This window comes from Phalacrocorax aristotelis, chromosome 9 (assembly GCF_949628215.1).
Source record: "Phalacrocorax aristotelis chromosome 9, bGulAri2.1, whole genome shotgun sequence".
Lineage (NCBI taxonomy): Eukaryota > Metazoa > Chordata > Aves > Suliformes > Phalacrocoracidae > Phalacrocorax > Phalacrocorax aristotelis.
The window spans coordinates 22509394-22531959 of NC_134284.1; the positions used below are offsets into that span (position 1 = coordinate 22509394).

At 35.9% G+C, this 22566-nt stretch overlaps 1 protein-coding gene across 5 annotated transcripts in view; it reads right to left on the reverse strand.

Moving 5' to 3' along the window:
- Window positions 1–266: 266 nt before the first annotated feature.
- ATG2B (autophagy related 2B) overlaps window positions 267–22566 on the reverse strand; it is a 48891-nt gene continuing 26591 nt past the window's right edge. For 3 of the 5 annotated variants that reach the window (XM_075103846.1, XM_075103847.1, XM_075103851.1), the window contains exons 23-42: window positions 21924–22004; window positions 20080–20186; window positions 19715–19807; window positions 18849–18919; window positions 17875–17951; window positions 17468–17638; window positions 16837–16978; window positions 15676–15878; window positions 14477–14703; window positions 13664–13772; window positions 11986–12180; window positions 10888–10989; window positions 9206–9284; window positions 8150–8354; window positions 7101–7170; window positions 6062–6144; window positions 5459–5580; window positions 5129–5283; window positions 3892–4041; window positions 267–3124 (exon numbers count right to left, since the gene is read on the reverse strand). In XM_075103846.1, coding sequence (XP_074959947.1) covers window positions 2894–3124; window positions 3892–4041; window positions 5129–5283; window positions 5459–5580; window positions 6062–6144; window positions 7101–7170; window positions 8150–8354; window positions 9206–9284; window positions 10888–10989; window positions 11986–12180; window positions 13664–13772; window positions 14477–14703; window positions 15676–15878; window positions 16837–16978; window positions 17468–17638; window positions 17875–17951; window positions 18849–18919; window positions 19715–19807; window positions 20080–20186; window positions 21924–22004 — 2673 coding nt within the window. In that variant the 3' untranslated portion in view covers window positions 267–2893. The remainder of the gene's footprint in view (window positions 3125–3891; window positions 4042–5128; window positions 5284–5458; window positions 5581–6061; window positions 6145–7100; window positions 7171–8149; window positions 8355–9205; window positions 9285–10887; window positions 10990–11985; window positions 12181–13663; window positions 13773–14476; window positions 14704–15675; window positions 15879–16836; window positions 16979–17467; window positions 17639–17874; window positions 17952–18848; window positions 18920–19714; window positions 19808–20079; window positions 20187–21923; window positions 22005–22566) is intronic. The other 2 variants (XM_075103850.1, XM_075103848.1) reach the window with 1 other exon arrangement.

A 22566-nucleotide genomic window follows, 5' to 3' on the forward strand; every position in this document is an offset into this window, starting at 1 on the left:
AAATTCAAGTACAACAATATTTTTGCAGATCACCTCACGCTAACAGAGAATACAGTAATGTATCCATAGGCTTCCATTTCCCGGAAATATTTCCAGAGTCAAATCTCATTTTGTGTATTTTTAAGTGCCTGAAAACTCAACAGCATTGAGCAGAGCATCTGATGACTCCCTTCTCGTATACTCATATACTTTTTGATTTAAAACACAAGACACACTTTGAAAACAAGGTCCTAACGTGAAGACTAGTTTGGCATGTTCTGTGGGTTTTGTTTGTTGTTTTTTTTTTAAAAAAAAACATTTCAAACACCGCAAGATCATGTCACAACTGAAAAACATACATCCAAAAATTAAGGAACTGCTTGTAAAATGTTAAAATGTTGGAAAAAAATTTAAATCAATTTCACTGAAGAGGCTCAATAAAGTGCAAGCAGTAAATGCAAGGGTTTACATAGCAGAAAGTGAAGTTTAATAAAATTGTAGAGTCTGTATTGCTGACAATGAGACACTATAAAAATGTTTTACCTTGACAGCATGCCCTCATATAAAAATATATTCTAATTGCATTGCAGTACAATCAGTTCATGACAGAATTTAAAATGAAAAGAACACTGACACGCCACTGCTCTTTTTCAGCAATATCAAAAAAGGAAGAAAATACATAGATTTACACTCTTGCAGCATACTCCAGTTAACTGGACCAGCCGAAATTACACAGTATGGTGACTGCAAATAAAAATGATGCGTTGCTACTTACTTGCATTGACTCATCGCCACTTCTTGAGAAGGCATTCAGGAGGTGCCAAATTGCAAACACGGAACTCGCTCCTGTGCAAGTCGCTCAAGCTTTGAGCTCTCGCTAGAGCAGAGCTCTCTAATTACTGCACAGAAGTATGAACTGCAGCAAGTATTCTTACATCGAAAAATATTTCATGTCACTAAATCTGCAGGTATTTGTCCCCTCGAAAGCATCTCCTGCTTACAGCAAGTCATTTGACCAGGCCTTCAAAGCGTACCACAACTTAGATGACTCCAGTGAATGAAAACAAAACTTTGTAGTATCACCTGTCACCCAATGCAATAATTTGTTTGTAACTGGGGTTTTGTTTTATCAAAAGTAATAAAAGCAGACTGCAGGAGTCTTCCCAGCAGAGGGGACCTTTTCAAATCATTTACCCTCCAGCCAGACTCTTTGGTGTTCGGGAATAGCTAATATAATATCAAGATGAACAAGCAATAACTATTTTCCTTCTTACACTCCTATTTGTTCTGTTAGGCCCATCAGGGAGGTTTTTGCTAGTGGCAGGTATTAAATAGAAGACAGGGAAACTACTTCATCATCACCCTTAGAGATCAAAGTCTGATCAAAACTATCTGATGTCCCTTTTTCAGTGGAGATTTTCCACACAGCCTATTTGCAGGACCCTCCACTTACGACAAGCGCGACTGCCACAAACTTACATTCTGGCTACTCAGCCGAAGTGTTAAGTTACTGAAATTAAAAGTGAATATTTTTATATTCAGAACAGTCTTTACTTTTATCCTGCAGTTTTTGCTAATACAAGGGAAAAAAAGCTTATTCCTGCGCAGCTAGTGCTGAGCCTTTTAACTGCCCAAAACTGGCACATTGTCAGCTGCTTAATAAAGCTCTGTGGAGACCCTGGTCATCTATTAAACTAAATAATGTCAGTACCAACTTTGATTTTTGAAGTTTTGTTGTCTTGTTTTTTTTAAATCCTCTCACACCCTCCCAGTTCAAATTAAATGACCCCAAATACTCATTGTCAAATAGCTGACCACACACAATTTAAATTAAAAATATCTTGGAGCAGCAACTTTCGCAACAATATGAACTTTAAATAAAAGCAGATTCTTAAAATGAAGTCTGTATAGAATTTTAACTATGAAATTATGAAATAATTTGCTTTTACTTTACTTAGGATTTCTCATTCTTTCAAAGAACTGGTGGCCACAATAATATTTAACTGCTGTTTTCCTGAAGGACAGTTATTTTTAGCATTTTAATTAGTGTAACAGAAGACAAAAGCATTTCTACATATGAGTAGTTTAAACAAATTTAAGACACTTTTCTGTAGGATCATCATCAAATGATGCTCTTTTCAATAATTTCTGTAAGCTTCTAAACCGCATAAGGGTTAATGCACATTACATTTTATTCACACTATAAAAAGAGCACAATATACAGGCATATCCTTTAAAGTGCAACACAACAGAACATTTCTGCAACATTCAGGTTCTTCAAAGACCCACAAAAGTAGGTATTTAATATTTAGGAACAAATCCTGTTCTCATATGTGTATCAACGCTGAATCTAAGTTCTGAATGGTTATCAAGCTTGCCCTCGCTGTAAGTGCCACACTAAAAGCGATGCTTATGACCACTAAACGATATTACCTTATCTGCTTCTGTATTAAATAGCCTTCATGTCTCATGTCCAAAATGAAAGATTTTGCCCTTTAGTCTGTGAAGAGCACCTGCAGAGCCCTTTGTTGAAGACAGTTCTTTGACTATGCTCAGAAAACATCTTTAAATTACTTAGTTTCAACATACAGGCTACTGCTTCAGATGTTAAATCTACCAAGAAAAATATGGTAAATGGAATAGAGCAAGCATGTCTCTGAGTTGGCTGCACATGCTTCGCCATGTTTGGCACTATCTACCAAATGTATTGGTAAAACACAGCATAAGCAAGTACCAATTTGCCTTTCACTTCATAAATATTTTTGGTTGGATGTTTTGCTAATAATAGTTGAAAACCTCATTTGTTCCTGAGATGAGCATGACAAAACAAAGCGGGCTCCATCTAAAGCTGCCAACAGGACAATCTTCTGCATTTCCAGCCTTGCTACACGCCTGCTGAGACAGATTTATAATCTCAGTCCTCCCCAAGGCGCCACTTCTGCGACTCTTCTTGACGTACATCTGGCCTGATCTGGTTTCTCATACCACCTAGAACATTTGAGGTTGCCTCTGTTGCAACAATGAAAGGTTTCACCACAGTTGGTGGAATTTGGCGGAGGACTCCTCCTACTGCTCCAGTTACTCCTCTGTTTTCATGCTCACGAGCAGCAGTCTCATAGATGGTTTGGGCTGTGTCCGTAATCCCCTTTGAGAAATTAACAGAAATTAGTTACACTGAAAAAGAAAAACCTCTCCTAATTTTAAGGGAAACTTAAACTGCTCAGCATTTTTCTTCTTTGTGATTTGTACTGTACTGTAGTACAACCATACTGATGCAAATATGATTTAGTTCTTCTAATGAGGTTTAAAATAACACTACTATGAACTTACAGATTAATATATTTCATCTAGCCTCTGGTGGCATTTCTTGTGCCTACGGGAAGAAGCGGTGGGGTACTGTGAGCTACTCAAAATGACAGAATTCACTGAAAACTCCCCAGCTAAGACCTAACTTCCTAGACATGATATCAGGTGCAACTAATTGAAAGTACAATACAGAAGTACAATAAAAACAGGTCAGCATTCTAATTTTTAATACACTGACATGGGAAAGAGAGGACACAGAGTGGGAAGGGAAGGACGGAAGACGTGGGGCAGGAAATCAGGTTTACATGTCTCAGAATAACTGTAAACCCTTACAACTGTAGAACACTGAAGTCCTATTCATGCTCATCTGTGTAACACCTTAGTTTATTTCTCCTTCTTTGATTTTGCCCTGCAAGTTTTCTGTTGGTTTAAGATTACTGATGTCTGTATTACCGAGTCTTGTTCAAAATTACTGATCACTGAGACTTGTTCAAACCTTGAATACCCTTCTTCATTTGGTCAGGTTGAACTAACATCTGGTATTCTATATGCAGTCTTAGGAAATAATTCTAAAGTTTGGTTAAGGACAATTACTTTTGCACTCACCTCTTTTACTACGCTGTATGCTTTGGCTACACCTTCCCGCAGGTCCACTGGCTGATGAGCTAAACGATGGCGAGGGAATCGTTTGATCTTTTTTGATTCAGTAAAAGTAGGCCCTGGTGATACCATGTCATATGCAGTTTCTGCGGCTGCCTGAAGATCAGGACCAAATGCAAAATATATAAGAAGCCTTATAGCATCCAATCACAAATTTAAGCTAATAACAGGGTGACATAACTGAAATAAAAGAATTTTAGTTCCGCAAATAATATTCATTTACATCAGATTAAGGTTTGTATAAGAACAACTGGAATGGGTGCAGCTGTTAACTATACATTAAGTTCCGTAATGAAAGAACGAACATTGTAGGTTGTGGTAGGGGTTTTTTCCTCCCTAATTGCCATTCCTTCAAAAGCATCCTCTAATCTGCACAAAATGCTCAGGACAGAAATGGAAGCATTTGATCAACAGTATGTTTTTCTTACAAACACACAAGCATACACATAATTCCACTCGTGAATAATACCACTGAGTTTTTACTATATATGTTCAAGCTTAGGCATATCTACTATTTTTGCAAAATTAGGTGGTAGAAGTGTAGATTTATTCATTATGTGTTTTATTTACATTAAGGAAGATAAGTTTATTAACTTTAAATTTATTAAATTTAATCCAAGATTATTTTAGGGTTAAATCCAGAAAGCTTTATAGACTTTGTGTACATCAACAGCATTAGCATTGGTTTTAAGGAATTTTGTTTGATTGGTTAGTTTTGTGGGTTTTTTTTCTTTGGTTTTGTGGGGTGTGTTGTTTGTGGTTTTTTTTTTCAAATAAGAACAGATAAGGTGACATTTTTAAAAAGTTAGAATCTATTATTGGAAAATACACATATAGGAAGAATCATTGTTCTCAATATCAGTGGTTTTTTTTAGCACAGCTGAGTATTTTAGTATCAAACTGTATACTGTAATACATTAAAGATACTAAGAAACATGTAACAGCTTGGATGTTCAGCAATAATTTAACTCAATTTTCTAAATATTGCATTTGATGCCACCTCAGAGACTGCTGCAAGCTTTGTCCAGTGTCTTCCTTCCCATTGATACAGCTGCTTATTTTTTTTTCTTTTAAGACATGCTCCCCACCCTAAACACATAGCATTAAGATATTAGCTTAATACAGAGCACGTACGAGCAACACTTCTCATTTTACATCTAACTCCAGAAGTAATACACTATACCTGTATGGTCTGAACCATTCTGTTTGTTAGCTCCAGTGCTGCCATTGCAGTGGAAGTACCAAAAGAAGCTGCTCCTCTTTGAAAGCCTCTTACAATACGGCCATCCTTTCGGTACTGCTCTATTGGTAACCACACCAAGTCTTTCAGACCTTGGACTGAAAATGAAGACAGAACACCACAGTTAGAAAGTTCACTCAGAGAAGCAGAATGCCTTGAGAAGAGGTAAAAACAAGTGTCAACACTGTTTGTGGGATTTTTTTGTTGTTTTTGAGTCTTGTTCATTTAAAACAACAGCCATATGTGTCTGAATAGAGATAAGAATTAACTTACCTAACTGCACTAGCGAATGCATAGGCCCTACTCCTCCCAAAATTCCTGGTAGCTGGTTTTTCTTTATATCATTAAGCCATTCACTGATGGCATAGGAGAACAATTTATCCACACCTAATAAACTGAAGTAAATAAAATTATTATTTTAAAAAAACCCATACAATTCCTGATAAGACAAATGCATTATTCATTGAAGTAAACAAAGATGTCATTGAAAACAAAAGGAAAGCTGTTTTCAAGTGTCATTTTTTTGTTGCTGTTGGCTGACCCAACCGCTTCGTGTGTATGTGCTCCATAAAACAGAAGTTCAAGACTGCAGAATCACCTCCAGTTCAATAGGAAGTAAAAATACAACTAAAATTAAGAGAGTTCAGCACCAAGACTAGCACATATATTAAATACTGTCCTGAAAATAGATGTTCTTGAACACTATATATTTGACGAACACTAGAATCAAGAAATATTTGTAAAGTCAAAAAGTGCCTTAGATTTTAGAAGCACATCTTATCAGAGAATTTGCTTTTTGCTTGCTACACTCAGTTATTCACCATAAACTTGTTCAATTTGCAACACCAATGTTAATCTACAATTCAATAAACTTACCCATGTCTGTAACAAAGTCTCTTCAGCTTTAATTCTGAGCAGTTTAACTGAGCAAGCCCAATAAGAATCCCAGCTAGTGTCCCCTGTTAAGTGAAATACTTTGTTATCACATGAATTTATTCACCCTGTACAATCTAATCTGCAGGTGAGAAATAATTTCATCACCTCAACACTTATTGCAGGTATTTCTAACTGATTCTCCCCGAGTCTCCCAAATGCTACTCGTTACAGTGCTATTAATTACGTTACACAAAAACTTGCAAAAGATGGAATCTTGCTTAATCAGTTATCTAAGAAAAACATCCAGACACAAAAGGGCTTCTTCAGAAATACTAAGATATAATAAACTATGTAAACATAGGTCTGACATTAGTCTGTTCCAGGCATTCTAAAGCTGCGTTTCATGTTTTGATTTCTCTGGCAGCAGTGCAAATTCAAGAAGTTGCTGCTTTTGCTTGTCTATATTTTCTTACTGATTTGCCATGACAGAGTGCAAATCTGGTTGTGCAAATAGGATTTTTTGTCATCTGCTCTGTAAACTCAGTATGATAACCAATACATATTTTAAAAAGAACTATGAGCGTTTTTTTAATCTGTATTAGATTCTGCCATTGCCACTGAAGCCCATACATTACTAGACTAGGCAAGAGAAGGAAACAAGGATGAAAAAAAGACAAGCCTTTATGCTGGTATTAATGTGGAAGAAAATAAAATGTACAATTCTGGCATCAGATAGTGGTATCATCCTTTGAGGGCACCGCAGCTGTGCAGAGGTCACTGAGTTGACAAATGTCAATTTCAAGTCTCACTCTGACCTAATAATACCTGAAGGATCCATCCCCTAGTTTTCAAATTAAGAGTGAAACAAGGTTAAGATTTACTGAAACTAAGGAGGAAAAAATAGAAGAGTGTTCTGCATCTCTGAAGATCACATCAGGAATGAGTAGGGAGCATTAAAATATACCCCAACTCAGTGAGGGGGAAACACCAAAACAAACAACATCAGAGTTTTGTTCTACAGCATCGGCATCACACAAACCTGATCCATTGATACATGTTTGCCGTGGTAATCAAGCCGTATTGGAACTTCTGACGTAAAACGAAATTCTCTGGGATGTACAAAAGAAATTTTACAGTGAGAAACATGAAAAGGAAATAAAGTTATCCTTCCAAAAAGAAACCCATGGTTTCCCATCCTTATGGGGTAGGATGTCATACCCTTTTCTGTACACCATAAATCCTCTAGTTACTGTATTAGTACTTCAGAATAAGTGTGGAAAATACAATGGCAAATTCAGCTTTTCTTGGTTTATTAACATCTAGTCAAGCTCAGCATTAATAACAAATCTAACAGTCCTGCAAAAGTGCTACTAAACCTGCAGGTGAACATCTTCCCCCAATTTTCACAGCATGAATTTCAGTTACCAAAAAAAAAAAAAAAAGTATGGCTAATGATGGTTCTATGGGCAAAATTTAGCCCTGCAGCTAGAACTTACTAAAAAAAAATTTTGTTGCTGATGTATGTGATGAAATAGAACCACAGCCATTCTCTCATAATTTGGCTCTGCACTGCTTACCAAAGTACACATCTGTTGTTAGAGGCACTTATGATCTGAATACACAAGAAAGAGCTGCTGCGTAACAAGCTGACATTTCTATAATCGCTTCCCAGTCAGGACTACATTAGAGTTTCTCTTGTGATATGTTAATCTCATACCTCTCCCCTGATATCCTTTTCCTTGATATACTCTCATCTCTGGTTATATTAGACACAATTTACATTGTTAGACATAAAGAATACAAAGAATGCTCTTTTTATTTATTTGTAAAACATCTTATTACTGGTTCTGTACATGGCAGAGCTTCAATTAATTTTATTTTGCACAGCTGCGTGCAAGAGTTAGTTAAAAAAAAAAAAATCATTAGTTACCTTCCAGTGATAGAAACAAATATATCTGATTTCCACAATCAGTCAGTAACCAAAGAAACACACCCTGTCATAAGGTCTGAATAGTATACCATCACACTTTCTTAAAACATTCAGCAGAACAGCTGTATGTCACTGGAAATTTTGTAACAAAAATTTACCTGAAAAATACTGGCTGATCACTGTATGATGTCACTTCTTCTGAGAAATGATGATCATCTCCATTAACCACATCCATAGAATCAATGCTACCATTTTCATTTGCTTGCTTGTGTGATGAGAAAGAAATGACTGGACTTGGGTCCTTAAGGCTGCTGACATGCCTGGGCAAACTACACGTAACTTCAGCACCAGGAGACTTTTTAACTAAGATAAGAAGTTATACACAGTAAACTGACTCGTATTTTCCATAGTGATTACAAAAAGATTGTGTTTATACAATTACTTTGTCCTTAGGAGGATCTAATGCTTATTAACAGGAGTTACCAGCAGGACAGTATTTAGATTCTCTTCGTAAGATAGCATCTTAGTTATCAACAGAAATTATTACAAGAACCTTAAGTTGAGATTTATGCATCAGCATAATAACCCATCTAGTTTTAATGACAGTATTGCAGAGCACTTCATCACCTATGCATTTCAGTACAACATCTGAACAGAAACACTTATGGTACAGCTGCCAACAAACTCACAAATATAGTTAATAGAGGAAATATGCTTTTAAATATATACTAGTTTTTGCATCAGATAGTGTAGTTGATTAGAAGTACTGCTTTAACTGTATACATATGTTGTACTGCTTGTTTATAATTTTCATCTCTGTTCCTTTCTCCAGAGGTTACACAACTTCAAGTTATTAGGCAGACATCCTCTTTTATGCAAGAGGTAATAAATAATGTATTGCTTTTATTTAATAACAACTCCAAATATCATAGACACAATCCTCAATTTTCTCAATGTTCATATTAAATATGCTCCTATTTTGGTGAAACCTTTTATACAGTGGAGATCCCAGGCACTGAAGACCTTTGTTGGCATTTACAAAATACAAAACTAAAACAGCCAAAGTTTCTGTGTTCTAACAGAAACTAATGCTGGCATGTGGTGACTAACATAAGTTCTTTTATGCATGAGTTTCACATGTGAATTTACAGACATGTACACACATTAAAGGAGAAAGAAGCAGCATTTTCGTATTAGTTTTTTGAAAATTATACCTTCAGGATCTGGAGTAACTAAGAGTTCTACTTCTGTAGAGAGGCTAGTGAAAAAATCCTTCAGGAAAAACAAGGCATCCTAATGTCAAAAATAAAATATAATTAGGTTAAAAAAAGGCAAAATACCCAATTCTCTAAAAAATATTATCTACCATTCCAGCTCTTTATTTCCATACGGATATGAACCAAAACACATTTCTTCTTTTTGATCCTTTAACAAGTGCAGAAGCCACATAGAAATCTAGGATAGAAACCATAAAGATCTTCTTGGTCATTGCCCCATACTACATATAATATGATTTCATAATCTATCGAGCTCCATCTTAAGACTCCAGGGTTGTTTTCATCATCTGCTCTCATTTTGGAGACTGGTCCAGAACCCAAGTGTTTTAATGGCTATTAACTTTTCTCTGACTTCTAATGAAACGCTATTCAAGTACAGTTTATATTCATCTCTAATATTGCCAATGTCAGCCAGATCAGCTCTTGCCACTGCTTCATTAAAAGTCATTAATATCTCTGCTGTTAATGTCTTGTCAGTCACATGCCTCATACTGATGCCTCGTTCATCCTAATAATTAATGACATCTGGACTTTGTTTTCCTTTTTTTGTTTCCAACTGATAAGCACACAGCTTAAGTAGTAATAACAAGAATTTTTAACATGACTGCATTCAACCCTATGCTTCCAAGAAAGCTGTGGTTAATTTTGCAGAAGTTGTAAAGTTGAGTTTTGTTTATAGTATAAAAGATAAAAGACTTCGAAAAGTAACCAAGGGGGAACACATTTCCTCACTAGATGGCAGCATTTCTATGCTGTTTTTCTATATGAAATTACTACAACCTTTACAGAGTTCAATTTTTTCTAACAATAAAATGAAAACCTGGTCTCTAATGTGTGTTGAGGGGAATCAGAAGGTAGATATGGAATTCCTAATTGTGCTCTTGAAAAAAACACACATCTCTCTGCAGATGACAAATCAAGCAAGAAATGCCTTAGAGAGTAATAACTACACTTCAAATTTGAATGCACAAACATATGTAGCTTCCACACTGGTGCAGAAAAAAAATCCCAACTGTTTCTTGAGTATATGAAAAATACTTTGCCCAAAGGCTTGCTAAAAGAAGGTAAAAACAATTTCTTCTCTTTCTGTTCTTCATGCCACTGCAGCTGACAGCAAGACCAAAGCCTTCAGAGTATACAAGCAGTCCTCAAGTGTCAAGTGTTCTTGACTAAAGTATTGTGAACATCTTCTGGATTAATGATTAACTTTTTTCAGTTAAAAACACCAATGCCACTGATGAACAAACAAAGCAAGATAATTCAAGAATAAGTGCATGCTTTTTAAAAGCCATGATTTCAAAACATTAGAGATAATCAGAATTCTCAGGAGGAAAACTTATTATTTAGAAGACAGGCAGGTGTATAGATATTCTAAGTATTTAAATTAAAAAAACAAAAAGAGGCTAGTCTCTGTAATAGCTGGAGCTGAAGGCAATTTCTACCATGGATATAAACAGAGTGGCAGAGATCCAAAGGTATGTGTGATTATCATAAATAAAAAAAAGGTATTGAACCAAGAAAACAACCCCATAAAACACATATGATGGTTACAAGCATATAGTAAAAAACCCAGTATCAATACATAAATTTTTTTTTCCCCTTGCATTGGCACAACCAACCTGGTCAATATTGAGGCGAAGTGGCATTAGTGAAACACGTAAACAACATTCCTGCGGGGATCTGCCAGACTCTGGACGAACATGTAATGCTTTAACTGTTAACTGCGAAAAAGCAACAAGATCAATAAAAGTAGTAGCACTTGCAATTACTAAATCTCAGAACACTAGCTAGCGTTCTGCAAAACCTCTGTACTACTCTGATTCCACTTACCAGTTATAGAATCATAGAATAATTAAGGTTGGAAAAGACTTCTAGGATCATCAAATCCAACCATCAACCCAACACTCCCATGTCTCCTAAACCATGGCCCTAAGTGCCACATCTACATGTCTTTTAAATACCTCCAGGGATGGTAACTCCACCACCTCTCTGGGCAGCCTGTTCCAATGCCTGACCACTCTTTCAGTTAAGAAATTTTTCCAAATATCAAATCTAAACCTCCCCTGATGCAGCTTGAAGCCGTTTCCTCTCGTTCTACCACTAGTAACTTGGGAGAAGAGACCAACACCCACCTCACTACCACCGCCTTTCAGGTAGCTGTAGAGAGCGATAAGGTCTCCCCTCAGCCTCCTCTTCTCCAGGTTAAACAACCCCCATTCCCTCAACCTCTCCTCTTAAGACCTGCTCTCCAGACCCTTCACCAGTTTCACTGCCCTTCTCTGGACACAAGAATAGTGTTGAATAAACGACTCATTATAGATGTTATAAAAAAGAAAATTAAAATAATGAAACCCAAAAAACCAAATTCCTAAGTTATTTATAGAACCAGTAAGACTACAGCATATCATAGAACTACAACTCTGCAAGTGTAGTGAAAAGTCTAATCATACTCATACAAGTAGTTGTTCAAAACCAAAATCTGAAAGCTACCGAAGTAGTCCTGCACATCTACTTTTTTAAACTGACAATCTCAAAAATATTTATACCTGACACACTAATATTAAAAGCCACCAAGGACTCAGCAAATAACTATCAAGTTATCTTATTTCAATGTTTGATGACTTCATGTTCCTTCTGCTAGATTAAGTGTATACAATCTCCACAATGATAGTCCAACAACTATAATTATAATGAAATAACATATTCTATAACCGTACCATGTTTGAATGCGCTTTTCTGGGCATCTCCTTACTGCAGTAGAGATAGAGAAATTTATTCATCTGTGATGTAGCTAAGCGATCCCTAATCTCCAGGTCTTGAACAATAAAAACCTGCCGTGACACTGGCTGCTCCAACAGACTGGCTTCACCTTCTGCACCACCTGGAGGGTATACCTCATGCTGGAATTTTACCTTTTAAAAAGGAGAGAAAACCAGCATAATTAGCCTCAGTGAAAAAATACCTTTAACAATAGTATATCACTTTAAAAAAATTTTAAAAACAAACAAACAAAGAAGAAAGCTCCAGGCCACATATAAGAACTTAAAAAGCTGTCTACTATTTTAAATTTTCAGGAATAATATTAGGATTTCTGAAAACTATTCAGATTTTTCCATGTCTAGCAGTACAAATTTTCCAATTCCTTGTTGTGTACATATTCATATTTTAAGATGCAAATGCGAGCCAAAACAAAGAGTCCGTGTAAGACAAAGAACAAGTTATGCTTTTTCCTCTCAGTCCTGACATCTTTTTTACATCATGTTGAAGCCTCTACCGGGCAATCTTGCAGTTCTTGAATCCTGCGTCTTCTACAGTTAGGAAATTAAGGTTTCTTCCCTGCCAACAGACTTCTCATGTAGCTTCTTCCCGTATAAGTTTCCTTTTTCTTTAGACACTGTAGTCCATGTAAGTTCTAATCCACTACCTTTCTCAAATTCTAGAGTTCCAAATTATCTCTTTTTCCTCATCTCTTGATGTAGTTCTCATTTTCAATCAAAGACCTATGGTTACCTACAAATCATTCCCTGTCTCATTAACTCCCACAGCATCCTTGCCTGCAATGTAAGGAAGCAGAGCACGCATAGCAAGCAGAACAGTGACTTCTACTGGCCAGATACTGAGATGTTAAGAAACACTGTGTGTAAGTGCCCAATACTTAAGATACATGAGATAATGAATATTTTAAAGAGGAAGAGAAAAATAGGTATTTATCATAAACACTGCTCAGAAACTTTATGGTTTTGACACTCTTCTCCTCAATTTCTTGTTTAAACATTACTATTAAGCCTTGTACCAAGTTAGGGGTATGAGTAGGGAAAGAGACGACTTTATGCTTCAGTACCAACACCAGCTCGTTAAATACCTGCAAATTAAGAGAGATGGCTATACTTCTACATATGAAGTTTACCTATATATACTTATACTTATGCCCAAAGGGTGCTAAATACATAAGGAGAAATAGAGGAATGATACTGTGATAACTGTATGTTATTTCATGTCCGGTTATCATCAACTGATAGTGTATCAACAGAACTACATCCCGGTTATTTTGTTAGAACATTTAACTTCACAATCAGTATATCAATTCACAGCAGAACTGAAGACAGAAAAACAGAACAGCAGTTGTAAAATGTGGTTACAAAAACTGTAAGACTATTATAATAAATATCCTTCATCTTTAGAAACATGTTTATCCAGCAAGTAAACAATACTGTGCTAGAAGAACAAATACATTTTTTGTTAAACAAATTCTGAATTCATCACCTTCAAAGTGATTGCTCAGATTTAGATACTACTAGAAGAAACCCTACTGAAATGTAACGGAAAGCTGTTATCAGACATAACATGTAAAGATATTCACACACAGTCATGGCTGAAGCTGTTTGTGTCATTCACCTTGCTTAACTGTATTTCCATTAGGAAGTCTGGGTTTCTTCCTCTTCCCCCACACGCTGTACTCCGTCCATGCCTTGTTGGTGTATGAGAAGGAGAACTATGGGGACTTCTGGGGAAATAAAGAAAAATACACTTTCACAGATTCAACTTAAAGCTATCTCATTGTTAATCTAACACTAAAAGCGTGTATGTTTCACTGGATATAACTTTTCAGTATTTTAATGGTTACAAAATACCAGAAAATACAAAAAAAAAATATACTGGAAGTTGTGTTGCTGTTAACCAAATAGTTTCCTTTTATTGTTCAAGTAACACATACTTAAGTGGAATGCTAGGTGCATGCTTCCCACCAAATTCACTTTCATAAAAAGTTTCCTTAATTTTGGCTGTGATAATATTAATTACTCTTCAACTTACATGACATCCTGAAAACCAGACTTCAGCTACCACAGTGTCAGCCTCTTATGCCCCATAAGCCCCAATCTGTTTAGGAAAATTTAACTTCTAATATAACTCTTATAAGCAAACCCCCCCCTTCCATCCCCCAAAAAAACACCAGAAACAAATCCACCTTGCCCAGGTTAAGACACAGGAAAAAGACATTCTGGTATGTGAAGCTAAACTGAGTAAGATGATTCTAGATGATCTTTAAGGTCCCTTCCAAACAAAACCATTCTATGATTGATTCATTGTGAGGAGGGAGCGAAGAAGCAAGTGAGGGAGACAAGACTGAATAACGAGGTTAACCTCAAATCAAAGGAAAATTAAGTATTTTTAAATGTTCTAATCTACAGAATTGCATCAAACACTTACATGAAACTTTTAGCTGGAGATGTTGGTGGTGCAGTCCCAAAATCCCTTCCACCATAAAGATGCCAAATAAGAGAGATTTCCTTTACAACATAGCGTACCAGAGGAACAGGAAAATGAAGAGGAGCTTTGCTTGTATCAGTTTTTTTTATAGGTTGGCTGAAATGATTTTCCTTTATGATAATTGCATCATCAACCATTATTTTTATTACTGGCTCTTCCTCTTTTTCCTAATTAAAAAAAAAAAATATATAGCACTGAGAAGGTGAAATCTGCTTTCTTTATTGATATGTCTAATTCTTTCCTGTGACAAGAAGAGAAACTATTCCGTATTGTTTTCTGAATCTTATACAACATAGGCTTGGTTTAAGTTACTTTATAAGAATCATTGCTGAAGACAAAAGCACATAAAAGTAAATTAGAAGCTGAGTAGTAGTTAAAAAAAAAGAAATCCTCATCCAAAATGTAAACAAAACAAAGAGTTGGGGAAAAAAAAACATGGAAGAGCCTGGGCTACCATATTAGCACTTGAGGAAACAAACAAGCTCAAAGACAACTGGGCAAATACAGCTTCTAGCTAGGGATCTAGAACTACTCTGTCTATTAAGAACAGAACCAGAGATACTATGAAAAACATGAACACAAGCTGTTTTCAAAGAGTCTGAGTATAGTTTCCTGAACCTTTTAATGCAGTGGACAGACAGTGGTGTAAAGTGACACACATGCTTTTCTCTGAGGATTGTCAAGGATCTTAGGCCCATAAAAGCACTGAAAGCTTAGACTATGAGAAAAATTAATAAAAGATTAGGTGTGCAAAGCTGCTATTTTGATAAATACTGTATTTTGCTTAAAACATTTCTAACTACACCATTATTGTAAGTCACAATGGCAATGATAAGACATGGCTAAACTTAAGAAAACTCCCAATAGTTTAATGTAATATTCAGATCAGAGAACAACTACATACTGCTAAGACATAGAAAAATCATATGTATCTGAAAATACTTGCATTCGTTCCTAACAGTAACAATGCATGAATCTTCCAATCAGAAAGATTATTCTTCTGCTACTCTACCCACTGATAAACGTATCACTAAGCAATCATAAAATGTTACGAAGTCTAATTTGTCCAGGTCTTACATAGGTTTTTCTTTACTTCAGTTTATATATGGATTTTTTTAGCAATTCGTAAAGCTTCTTACAGCAACAGCAACTTTGGGTGCAAAAAGAATGCAGAAATCATCACTTTCTGTGGGAACATCTCCCATGGCCTCATTTATCATATGATGAGTGAATGAAGCATAAGTGGGACTTGACTCTTGTGAGACGTTTCCACTTTCATCTGGAAACAGGAAGAGATCTGAGCAAGATGGCTCCTGAGATTGAGATCTGTCATCCAAAACTCCTGGGAGTTGAAGGAGGGTACAAAAAAAACATGTTTCAGTGGAAAAATCTTTACAAAATATGAAAATATGAATGAAGGTAACAGTTAACTAGAATTCGTTATTTCAATTATATCATGGAAATTTGCTTATTAGATCTTGAATCAATTCCTACCATAAATAAAATGTTCAAAAATTAGTCTCCTGTACAATTGAAAGTGATTACAATATAACCATAACTAGTTACTAGTAGAGATGAACTGAGAAAATATAGAAAAACTCTTTGTAAAAACCCCACAGATACAAAAAAAAACCCCAAACATTTCTGTATCCAAGTTTCTCATTCTGGTAGTAAGACCACAGCATCAATAACTTTCAGTACTACAGTGACTGCTCACCTTCTACCATCAGAAAGGGGACCAGCCATCATGGAAATAGTGAAATCCTCTGTACTTCGCAGTACAAAATCCTTAGCCAATTTAAAAACTGATTTAACTCTAGCTGTGATGCAGAAGCCATAATCCTGTGATAAAAATCAATTACCCTGTTCTATCTGCTGATTGAAAGATTTCCTCATAGCTAAAAGTCCTTTCTGTGACTCAGAACTGCCTCATCCTCCCGGACTGCCTTCATATGCAGCAGAGAGGTCTGATTCCTTCACGCTGCCCTATGTCATATAAATTTACATCTATACTAACTTACGCTTCTAGAGAATATGAGGTCCTGACAAAGTCCCACAAAGTCAGATTCATTCCTTGCTGTTTTCAGTATCTCAGTAACGTGTTTTTGACCAGAATCTTAAATTATTTTTGCATTACTGTTATTAAAAGAAAGAAGCTGTTTGATAGTTTGAGGACTTCAGACGTCAAAAGGTAGGCTCCCACTTGTTGCAGCATCTCTGCATACACAAAACTTTCAATCCCACTTTCCTTCCAGAAAGGCTGTACTTTATGTGAATTTATGCCTCCAGAGGATTCTTACCGTTAGACTCTGGCTTCATGGCGGAAGCAGTCTGTTGCGTCTCAATTTCCTCCATTGCGTCACTCATCAAGTCCCGTAAAATCTGTTGCTCTGATTCAGGAAGGACTGGTCCGTGGGAAGATGGTTGGCTAAAGGTCTCTACCTGTAGGAGAGGAACTATACATAGTTATATCTTAGACAACTGCAATATTGTGCTGAATAAGATTTTCCTAGAATGGTTGGATACACAGCTCTTAAACTGTAAGAAGTAACACCTTAACTTTATAAATAATCAGGTGAGCTGAAACACCAAGCTGGATGATTCATAAAGTAGGTTAGAACATTATGGTTCAGGGTATTTAGGGTATTTAGATCAGAGTACTTCGGCAGGTCATACATGTCCTGGAATTTCCTTGTTTAGATAAGAATAAAGTACAATAGGTAAACAGCACAAAATATTATAAAATTGTAAGTAGTGACCAAAGCAGAAAAAAAGGCACTATTTTATTCTCAAATATATCTTAAGTTAGATGCAATCTGTTAATTTCTTTGGAGGAAATCTCATATTGTTTGGAAGTAGAATGGGGATATCAAAATTAAAACATATTACCAGGAAACAAAGTTAAGCTGGTATTAGTTTGCCATTTTATACCTTCATTTTTGGCTTGCTAACTCCACGTTTAATCTCTGTCTTAGCGGGTGGATGTAAATCACCGTAACTTGCAATATACTGTATAAGATTCATTAGTGCAGCACATGAATCGGAGCAGGTACGAATATGGATTACATCACTGGAACAGTGCAGCTCAAAACGTGGTTTTGTCTAGATAGCAACAATAAAAAGAATACACTTCACATCAGCCTAAGGTTCCCTAAAAACAGCATCTATACACCGTTGTTCTTAAATTAATTTACTTAACTAGTCAAAAAGGACTTAAAAAAAAATAGTACAGGTAAAGTGAAAAACCTTCCTTGATTTTAAGTATAATAAAGTCATTTTCAAATCACAATCTGTCATGGAGATTTTACATTTTATTTTACTTGTGATAAAATACTTACTCTTTCCCCATCAGAATCAGATTTTACTGCCGTAATCGTTAGTTCCAGCAATCCCATATCCATAACACGAACGTAATCTGAAAGACAATGAGTAATTAAAAGAAAAAAAGGACTTAATAACAAACATCATCCTTACTATGTAGTTTGGTTATTAAATTATTAGAAACAGCATGAGCATAAAAGGGATTTTTTGTCAAAACCTTTTATATCTCTGCATTTCGTCCTTTTATGGAGATTACTCTCAAGAGTACAAGTTTCAGCTACTCAAATGAAGAACTCAAATCTTTTCAAACCAATATATCACTCCCACTGCCACCATCTTTGTGCAGTGTAGTCTTTTAAGATCTTTATCCTCATCCCATCTCTGTGACTTAGAAGTAGAGGCATACAGTAGCTGGGTGACTAAGCATCCTAGCAGTTTTTAGTTGAAGTGAGAGAGAGGACATTTTCGCTTTGTACTACCTTTCAGCACCATGAGTAACTTACTTCCCCTCTCTCTCGTTTAAAGAAAACAGGCATATCTTTACTCTGTCCTTCACTAGAGATCTCTTACCTAAGCTAAATACACACATCTGTGAGGACAGGGTTTCATTATTTTTCCAATTCATTTGTTAAATATTGATTCAAGTTTCTCAGTCCTTAAAGAATGTTACTGTATGAATGAGAGCAAACCAGCTGGTATGATTCTTTTCAGAACCTAGAACTGCGTGCCATATAATGCCTTTCAAGTTCAACTATTTAGAATATACATCTCATAAAATGAGATCTCTTTTCTATGAAGATTTCTTTCTGTGCCAACTCCAGATTTTTAAAAATATGCTTTTTTCAAATACCCATTTTGAAACTGGAACTTCAACTTGCTGCTCCTTATCTCCTCAGGCCTCTTCTTCAGTAACCTTTATTATGCTGAATATGCCTGTAATTTTGTTTCCTTAGGCTCTGCAATTCATTAGTCACATCTAAGACATCCTTACCTCTATGGAGGTTCACTGTAACAGTGTTGCACTTGTCAGACAGATGCAAAGCAGCTTCATCTAAAATTATCCTGAAAGGTTAAAAAAAAGATTAACTAAATATGCTAGAGAAATGCTGTGCATTTCACCAGACAAAAGAAAAGAAATTAGTATGGAAAAAATATTTCAAAACACAAAGATATCTAGCATATCTTAAATCTAAACTCTTCACTTTAACTTTTCATGATTTCCAAATCCATTGGTAATTAACCACTGCAAGATAATTAGCGATGGCGAAAATATATCTTATTTGCATTTCAATTTATATATCTGATCCTTTCTAGAATGAGAAGTAATGCTTTTGGCATAGAGAATTAACACTTCTTTATTAAAAAGAAAAAAAGGCCAAAAAGGAAGTAATGGACGCATTTGTTTCTAAGGTCATTTATAAGGTTTTAGCGTTAGAAACAAGCAACTTGGCAGATGTTTCACATCAGAACAGGCATAACTCAATATTCAGCTAAAGTTGCAAGAAAAATTATTAAGAAGTTATAGAGGTGTTCAGTAATCACTAAATACTTCTTTAGTTAATTTACTGTCTCCAAATAACAAATCTTTAAGAAATCTTAAGGTGTTACTAATTAACAAAATAGACACAATTTCATTTCAGGGCATCTTTCAACCGTACTAAAAATTGCAGAATGCAGTTTTTAAAGAAAGCAATAATTAAAAAAGATTATTTAACCTAATAAAACAGAAGGATTATTCATGACCAAAATATATTTCGGAAGATGCAAACCAGGGTGATAATTTAAACACCACAAAAAGCAGACAGGCATTACAAGTTTTACAGGAGCTTCCATGTTTCACAATCACTTAAATTATACCTGAGAGTAGAAGAGGATTTATCCACTGCAACACTACTGGAAATGCTGAAAGTTTCAACAGTAAGTAGAGATCTGACTGGCAAAAACAAGGGCCTAACAACAAATAGGAAAACAAAAAAATTAATACTCTGTACCTATTTAGAAGTGCAATCAAAGCCTTATGGGTTACCTAACTAGATCTTCCCAGGCATAGGCAAATGCTTATTCTACTTTAAATCGCTTACTGTTTAAGGGAGTTCTATTAAGTACTTTTTCCAAACAAGCCTAAATAAATATTCTTTACAATATGCAAACTCAAACATTCCTAAAGAACAAATATATAGCTGCAGTGCCACCAAGTGACATAACACTTGCATTTTATTTACCTGTAATCAAGAGCACAACTCCACAGATGTACATGAAAAGTTGTAATTGTAGCTGGAGGATTATATCCCAGAACAGGCTCATCAGAAATATTCAAAAAATATAAAATCTAAAAATCACAAACATAACATTATAATACTTCAATATCTGTTAAATTAACAAACAACTATGCATTAGAAAAGAAAAAATCTGTAACAGATATGACAAAAAAGTGTTTGTTTGGTAGAAGGAAAAGGGAGTAAACAATCTCAGATATTTAAAGGTGCTTACCCAGCATCTGAATATAAAAAGCATAGAATGTAAACACGGAAAAAAAATACAACATCCAAACTGCAGCCTCAAGGGTATGGAAGAGACCAATCCACAGATGCCTAAGTGGTTACTTGTACAATGCCTCACGATCCATTTTTAAAGCATTTCCCAAACACATTCTCATTCATCTCTCTTTGAAACTCCTATTATAGTGTTATTATTTTCTTTGTTTTCTTTATCTGAAAAGCCATCTTTTCTTGTAATAGTATACATTGTTAGAGTTATCTTGAAGTTATCTTTCATTTTCTTTGGTGGGGGTGGGGGGGGTGGGGGGTGGTTTGGGGGGTGAGAAATATGCTCAGGATCAGAAGCACGTGCACATGCATCGCATATACCGCTTTTTCATGTATTGCTGAGTAAAATAAACTCCTATCCTCCTCTAAGATCTGTCATAGTTCTCTCTCAAATCCACTACACTATAGAAGTTCTTAAATTATTCCAAGCCTGGGGCATACCAGCACTGCTAGCCTTTAAATAATTTCCTCTACCTATCTCTTTGGCCAATTTTTTATTTCCCCACCTCCTCCAAAAAAGATTCCCAAGTGCATTACAGGCAATGATAACTGAGCAAAAATTCACAGAGCAAATAAGTAACTCTGTGTAAAGCAGGCTACGTGAACACATAGGAAAACCACGCTGAGAAAAAAGTAATGACACAGCAGAGCCCAAAGCACCAAGCACAGCTCCATGCAGTTATACAATAAAAATGCATATAAAATATGAATACCATACATACTGGAGGGTAAGGAGGATAAACTGCTTGAATGCCAGGGTTTACTATCTGTAATCCAGTACAGTGTACGTACACGCAACCATACCGCTACTGTGTTAATAGGATGTCCTAGCTCATGCATGCTTACACAGAGCTTCCAGATCAAGGGTCGCTAGCCCTGTCTGCTCTGCCATAATACCTCTGCATCCACACGAATCAGTACAACCCTTCTAATTGAGAAGTATGCATTGTAAGAGTTTATGTAAACAGCTGCTTACTACTTCCCCAAAGTCTTATTCTCCATTACTGCTATTCAAACTATGTAAAACAGGAAACAGACAAGGGAGAAACCAGGACTTGAGGAATGAAGTGAGCAGAAGGAAAAAAAAATACAGAAATGCTTTCAGTGCTGCAAGCAGCATGTTTTTTGAGGGTGGTTTTTTACATCAAGGATTATCTAAGTGCTTGGATAGCATTGGACTAGTGAGTTTTTCAATCTGAACTTAAAAACCCAAACAAACAATAAAGAAAAAGACCCCAAAAGACCCCAGAACCTCCCTGACATGTTGTGGGCAGAGATTTAGGATGAGAGGAACTATAGCAAATGAATACACAAGGAAGAATTTAAGAGCAAGACTGCAGTCTGTCAATGGTCTCAAAGAGAGACAAGAAAGAAAGAATAACATTTTCAAGAGCAGAGTAAGATAATAAGACACAGCCTAAAACAAAAACTTTCCATCGAGGTTTAGTTTGATACTTAAAGCAGTTAAGGCAACCAGACTGAAATTGAAGATGTAATTGAGAGAACTGTAGCAATCTGACCTGTTCATGCCAGCTTAAACCTGAAGGCAGTACTCTGTGCTGAAGGGTGGCTCCTCTTAGTCCAACAGCAACTAGAAATTCCTGCACAAGTTGCACAAATTAGTTTACATGAAATACCTGTAACTATTTGACATCTAGATTATGAAACACAGTCACCCTTCTGCTCCCAGAATCATCAACTGTCTAGAAATGAAGAAAGGACTGGGACAGGATTAAGCATTCAAAAAAACCTTGTTTTCTAATACAGAAATCCTGGCTAATGCAGCCTAATATATTTTGTAACAGGATAGTTTAGAAATTACAATTCGGTGGTGGTGGTAGGAAAGAAGGCTACCTGTTCATTCATTCTGGGGTTCACCAGGAATTACCAGGAGTACCAAGCTAATATAGTTCATTCTTGTGCTGTTCAAATCTGAGTCAATTGAGCCCCTATGACATTGTGCTGGTTTGCAGATGCCTTTTATCTAGATAACTCTGCCAACTCTGTCACTACTATGCCAGCTAAGAGGTCATCTTTTAGCGGTGCTAATGAATGCTACTGTCAAAGCCAAATATACCACTCATTGACCAGTGCCATTCCCAACAGGTAAGCAAAGCCTGCCTATTAGACGACACTACTAGTAAACTGAGCAGAAAGCTTTTA